General features: G+C 43.9%; 1 protein-coding gene across 1 annotated transcript; it reads left to right on the forward strand.

Moving 5' to 3' along the window:
- The first annotated feature begins 3,577 nt into the window (after nt 1-3,577).
- Nucleotides 3,578-6,157, forward strand: LOC128302503 (nitric oxide synthase-interacting protein homolog). Its single transcript, XM_053039341.1, has 5 exons — nt 3,578-3,801; nt 3,869-4,083; nt 4,159-4,468; nt 4,551-4,659; nt 4,745-6,157. Exons 1-5 carry the CDS (start codon nt 3,626-3,628, stop codon nt 4,814-4,816), a joined length of 882 nt encoding a protein of 293 aa, XP_052895301.1. The 5' UTR covers nt 3,578-3,625; the 3' UTR covers nt 4,817-6,157.
- The last annotated feature ends 266 nt before the right edge of the window (nt 6,158-6,423 follow it).

The following is a 6,423-nucleotide window of genomic DNA, read 5'->3' on the forward strand; positions in this document are numbered from 1 at the left end:
GATTGGTATTCCAGGTACGGGACTCTACGGCTGAACTGTCCGGACAGGGTGATTCTACCAATAACTAATCGTTCAACCGATAACGGGTCACCATCTCGTCGATGGCGCTAACATAGACAGGCGATAGACGTAGAAGACGGTTTCACACCAGACCCCGTTCGCTGGGTCACTGTTATCACACCGAAACTAATCCTTCACAAATGCTTATCGAACACTCTTCTCGTGATAATCTCTCCACTTCGAGGTCATCGTTGAGTTTTATCTACCTTTTTTGGTGGTTATCGACAACTGATTGATCGAAGATTTATGAGAACCAGTGCAGGGTAGAGACCGACTCTCAGATCTACATGCGTAATACGCCTTAAAAGCCCACACGTGATGTAGTTCACTTAATCGTTTAAATGACGCGTTTTGCCATTGCTTCCAGCTCAGCTTCATATTTTAGCTGGCCGAAGATCGAATGCGTTTGTGGGTCATGACCAAAGAGATGCCTAATGCACAATGAATTTCCCTAAAGGAGCGGCCAGTTTACACTATCCATTATCGACCTCATGCAATGTTTGTCCGCACTTAAGGCAGTAAACTTAGGCAAAACCTGCCAGTAATTCCGAGATCGCAATTTTCAGCCTGATTTGATATTGAAACTAAACGACTTGGCCTAAAACCAACCAGCCCCACAGAATCTAAATCTGTGTTGGAGCTGTATCGTCAGCTTGGAGTGTTGGTTGAATCATCTTGGTCTCATGGATCATGGAATGATCACGGGAGCGTATATCGCGGGATGATCTTAATTGTGTGATCTTGCGGAAGTTGTCAATTTTTGCCGCTGGGGTTCGTTGACTGAACGCAGTTTTAGATGCTGCCCGCGCTTAAAGATACTGCTGTATCACGGAGGCTTTGAGCATTTATAAATAGGAGTACAATGCGGAGTACATTCACACATTTACGGAGAGCGAAAAAAAACCCCTGATAATATTTACTGATTCGTCTATTTTGTCCCCACGAGTATGCAAACAGGGCAAGGTGCTGATGAATACCCGTGAAGCCATCACACGGCACCGTGGCTCGTGGCTTATTGAGGTTGTGTCCCAACGGGCACAACACGTGAGGAAGGATGGAGGGTGAGGCAACCATCATCATTAATTTGCCCAAATTGACACTACTCTATCGATCGCGAAGTGAGGCGGCGCATAGGGAAGAGCGTGCGAAAACTTGTCAAGCTGACACGGTGATGGATCAATGAAACCTAGTTGACAATCCATTCGTGTGTTTGCGGGGGAATGCGTTTGGAAGATTGTCTATCCCTTTGGGGTTTGGGGGAGTTGAAGTTGGTGGAGGCGCCCCATGAGCACGATAACGGTTGAACGTGAATGGTGTGTGCTGCCGTTCGATGACGACAATGAACAAAAATCGGACGCACTTATTGATGGGACACTGGACTGGATAAAGTTTGGTGGGGGCCGGAAAGTACCGGGAGAGAGGAAGAGCAAGGTAAATCGAATATAATTGACTGTCGCGAGGTTAGAGAGTTGGAATCGTTTAATGCTACGGGGCAGTAGTACAACATGATCTGCCCGCTAGTAGCTCGTTCCCAACCACGTGCGCCAGTATCCACGTTGCACCGGAACACTGTTTGTAGTGAGTGGGATTAAACTTGGAAAAGGCATATGATATTGAGCATTTTTCACTAGATGCTGCACTGTATTGATAATGGTCAGTTTTGTTGTTAGATATGCGAAACTAGTAAAGTGCTCAGATCATGTCTAACTCTGTTACAAAGTAGCTTCACAACGCACATGTTGAACTATTGAACTGCTGCTGGGATGTTATCGCTATTCGCTTTGGGTTGTTTGTTTCCTCCCTCCAAATTAACCACTGATAACAACTTCATTGGGCAATTCCAATCAAAACAAAAACCACCAAGGGCGATGTCCTAGGTGACGGTTCTACAAACTAACTTCACTAGCACTGCTCGCACTGCCATCAATATCCACTAGCGGTGGCAATAATGGGGACCACCTTGTTGCTGCCTTGTGTCAAATCACCTGCACAGTGCTGTTAATTCACCGTTGATGATGATGAAGTGAAATAGCGACCGACTACGGGGCCGGTATTATCAATGCACCCGAAACGATAAGGAAACCCGGGAAACCGTCCGGAAACCGTTGGTGCGACTGTATGCCGACGATCCGCTTCTACAAAGCGACAGCGCGATACTACGCCAATGTCTTACAGTTACTGGAGGATGCGTCGTGTTCTCGCTCGCTGCGCCATACAGCGAGCATGATGATGTGCGCCGAGCATAGAATGTGCCACCGGCGGAGTTCCTTTTTGCTGCTCTCTCGCCGGAGACTCCTCTTGGGAGCATCTCCCCACAACCGAGAAGCCTTGAAAAGGCCGGGTGAATTGGTTAAGGTTGAATGAGTTATGCTGCCGATTAATGGCCGAGCGGTCGAAACGGCGCGTGGAGTTGTGTTCGCGCGGCGTGTGGTGGACGAACCCCGTGTGAATCTCGGCCGGTCCGAGTAAATTTCTTATCATTGGTGCGCTATTGTGTATCAATTGGATTCGGAAGTAAACATTTTTTTGAGGGGAGGGGGAGCATCGTTTGATGCTGTAACGCACCAGCAGTTTAGCAGTAATGATGGGGTTTGGAAGAACTTTTCGGCCACTTTTCGAATAAAAAAACAAGTAAATCAAAAACGCCACACTTTAACGTACACAGACAGATGATCGTTTGCTTATTCAAATGAAAAGAGAATTAAAGATAACATCACGCAATTTACGCGCGAATTAGACTGCGTCGGTATTCAAAGAAATCTGGTAAAATATGGAACTAATGGCGCAGCAGGACGTAAAGAATTTACAACAAAGAATGGAAGAGAGAGAGAGGGAGGGAGAGAGATCGAGAGAGAGAGAGAGAGAGAGAGAGAGAGAGAGAGAGAGAGAGAGAGAAAAGGCACCCCTGATGTAGTTGTCGTTCGCAAACAAAAGGCAAAGAAGCATTCCCTTACGAGGGTATTGGTCATAGTTCACCCTCCTTCCTTTTAAATTCCTGTCCTTCAGGATATACATACTTGATGATAGAATGGAGAAGTAACGCAAAGCGGTAAAGGGTTGTTATCTTTGTTGAATTAATAAGAAAAGCAAAGATATCTCAAATGATTATGCTGTATTTAACTTAATGCATACTTCGCAAATTGAAAGTGATAACTTAAAATATTGATAAGAGAGTTATTTTAATATCCTGTTACAAATTTGAGAAAATAGATGAAAATTACTTACCTTCTGAATGTTTAGGGTGTTTAAAAACTGAATCTTTAAGTAATTATAACCATATTTGATGTCACAGTACCCAGTAAAAATGTTGTGAGAGCGTGTGTGTTTTTATAAACTTATATTAATTTATATTAATTTATTTACAAAAAAAACTGATAATTCAAATTTGAATAAAACAACAGAACACCCCCTTGCAACTCGAAACCGATCTAAACGTACCATCAGTGCTATAGCGTTGATGGCAACACTGCTTCACTGACAGTTGGCTGTGTTGATGTTAATCGTTGTAAACAAACAAGTGCTGCACGTATTTGCTCGTAAATTCAGAAAGAAAAACGCGTTAATAATGACTCGCCACGCTAGAAATTGTACTGCCGGAGCGGTTTATACGTACCACGAGAAGAAAAAGGATGCGGCAAACTCCGGGTTCGGTACTACATCCCGCCGCATTGGTAAAGATTCGGTGAAAAGTTTCGACTGTTGTTCCTTGACGCTGCAGCCTTGTCGAAATCCAGTAATAACGTATGTATTTCTTAATAAAGCTGTACAATGCAAGTCAGTCTTGAAGTGTGAATGATTTACATTGCAGAAAAGATGGTTATTTGTTTGATAAGGAAGCCATCCTTACGTACATCATCTCGAAGAAGAACGAGTACAGCCGCAAGATGAAGGAGTATGAAAAGCAGGTCAAGCAGGACGAGGAAGAAGAGACTGCCAAGGCAAATGCAGAACAGCAAAAGAAGCTGGACCGGTTCATCTCGACGGAGAAGAATATCGTGAGCAATAAGGCTGTCATACCAAACGGTTCGTAGCGTTAAAACACCAACACCAGCTCCGATAGCTTTGACTTACTCTGCACTTCATCTTAAATCATTTTAGCCGAAAAGCCAAGCACTAGCGGAGCTATCTCGAACGTGTCGCTTGGTAAGCGAAAGGAACTGCCCAGCTTCTGGGTACCGTCCCAAACACCAGCGGCCAAGATATCCCGTATCGAGAAGCCGGACAGCAAAATCTACTGCCCCGTATCGAACAAACCGCTAAAAGCAAAGGATCTGATTGAGGTGAAATTTACGCTCGTCAAGGATCCGGCCGATAAGAAATCGTTGATTGCGAAGGAAAATCGCTACATGTGTGCGGTGACGCACGATATCCTAAACAACTCGGTACCGTGCGCAGTGTTGAAACCAACGTAAGTCGATGGGAAGAGTAGAATGTTGGCTTAACGTGGAAAGTGTTGTTGAATTAAATACGTTTGATTTTTCTTTGCAAAGCGGAGACGTCGTTACCATAGAGTGTGTTGAAAAAATCATCAAAAAGGACATGATACATCCGCTATCGAATGAAAAACTCTCGGAATCGGATATTATTCCTTTACAACGGGTACGTACATAGCGATAAATATTATTATTTTATCAATGCTTTTTGTCGCTTGCTTATAATCCCAATTATTTTCTTGTTTTCACAGGGTGGAACTGGCTTTGCAACGACGAATGAAAAATTAGAAGCCAAAGAGCAAAAACCATGCCTGCAGGTTTAATTTAGTTCAATTCTAAGTAAGATAAGGTAATCTTTTTTAACATTCTGGACCAAACAGGACGTTCTGGTCTAAGCTAAGTTGACATTTTAATCCAGATCATCTTTTGCTGTATACATTAAACACAATATAAGAGTAAAGATCGGAGGTAATTGTAAGCGTAATGGCCATAACATTGGTCAATGACTGTAAATTGCAGTGGTAAAAGTAGAGAAATTCACAATCACCAAGTACATGCAAGGATATTGAGAACAGTGCAAACTGGCTCCGTGAACCGGTCAACTACCCTGAGCTCGGTGGCCATCAGCTGCAATTTGGGAGAAAAGGCCATGGCCATTCGACAAACACCGGAGTGCTTTACAGTGGGCAGCCACAAAGCAAAAGAAGCAATGCGTCATACGGTTATAAGTGCACGTAAATAGCCTCCTCGTATCACAGCGTGCAGCTGGTCGCAGATAATTGTCGTCCCATCCCTTGTACCATTCCCTTCCTACGTACTTTTGCTTCCCATTCACGTACAGATGGACAGCACGGAATGTTTGTCATTTTTATCTATCCATAACCGCTGCCATAACGGCACACGCGCGAGAGCTATTGAAGCGATGGCCTTGCGAGAACGATCAGAACCGTTCGCGGTGGGCTAGCTGCATCAAGCTGCATATATGACGTATTTGTCAGCTCGATGGAGAAAATACGGCACTATCAAAGCAGGAAATGAATGTGTTGCAGTGTCTTTTAACCGGAAAACACTTTAAGGTGGCGCCCATTTCGGTGTTGCCCTAGCTGGGTACAGGCTGTAAAAGAATGAGGCACTGCATGTTGCAAAAATGTGCGCTAAATGTTGATAACAATAAGATAGTTTTATTGGTTTGACCATTTGCCACGATGTGCGCGTCACACTACGAGCAACCCGATCCTCGTATACACACTGCCGTGTACCGCACTCATGTAATGCTCGTTTGTTTTGTAAGTTTGCTCGCTTCCTGTACTCATACCCGGATCCCCCACCGATCGTACCGTGACCGTGACTATGGAGGGAAGTGTGGATGACCTTCGGCGATAGTTAACGTTACTAGCGAACTGACGATGGTTACAGCAAAACCGCGTGTGTGCGAGATCTATGACCGGTTTGATAGTGGTCGTAGAAGGGTAAGCCGTGTTGTACTCCCGGTGCCTTACGACTCCGATGGGGGTGCATGGATGCGATAATATGGCAGTGTGTTTCTAATACCACAATCATTGCAAGTATTGCAACTGCATCAAAAGTGCGAGAACGGGGCCGAGATGAGCCAACACAGCACGAGCAGGCCAAAAAAAAGGTAACACAAATATTTTTAGAGAATTACGAATGAAATAAAATAATTGTACAATCAACTTACATGTATTGCTGCTATCGAAATTTATGGGCAGGAGTGTGTGATATTTTTACGCCTAATTTTAAATTAGTATCTAAAGATATTACATCAAATCGATGATGATATTCAACACGTGTATTAGTAGGCTATTTTTTTAAATTGAACTGCATGGAAGCGCCTGAAAGTATGCAATCCCTACATCAATTGATGTATTCTACAAACCTTTATCAATTTTTGGGCTGCAATTTAGATCAA

This window comes from Anopheles moucheti, chromosome 3, assembly GCF_943734755.1.
Source record: "Anopheles moucheti chromosome 3, idAnoMoucSN_F20_07, whole genome shotgun sequence".
Classification (NCBI taxonomy): domain Eukaryota; kingdom Metazoa; phylum Arthropoda; class Insecta; order Diptera; family Culicidae; genus Anopheles; species Anopheles moucheti.

Excerpts from the sequence above, each read along its gene's own strand:
- LOC128302503 (XM_053039341.1), top strand. The coding sequence starts at position 3,626 with ATGACTCGCCACGCTAGAAATTGTACTGCCGGAGCGGTTTATACGTAC. Across the intron at positions 4,469-4,550 it reads TGCGCAGTGTTGAAACCAAC|CGGAGACGTCGTTACCATAG; the intron begins GTAAGTCGATGG and ends TTCTTTGCAAAG. Across the intron at positions 4,660-4,744 it reads ATATTATTCCTTTACAACGG|GGTGGAACTGGCTTTGCAAC; the intron begins GTACGTACATAG and ends TTGTTTTCACAG.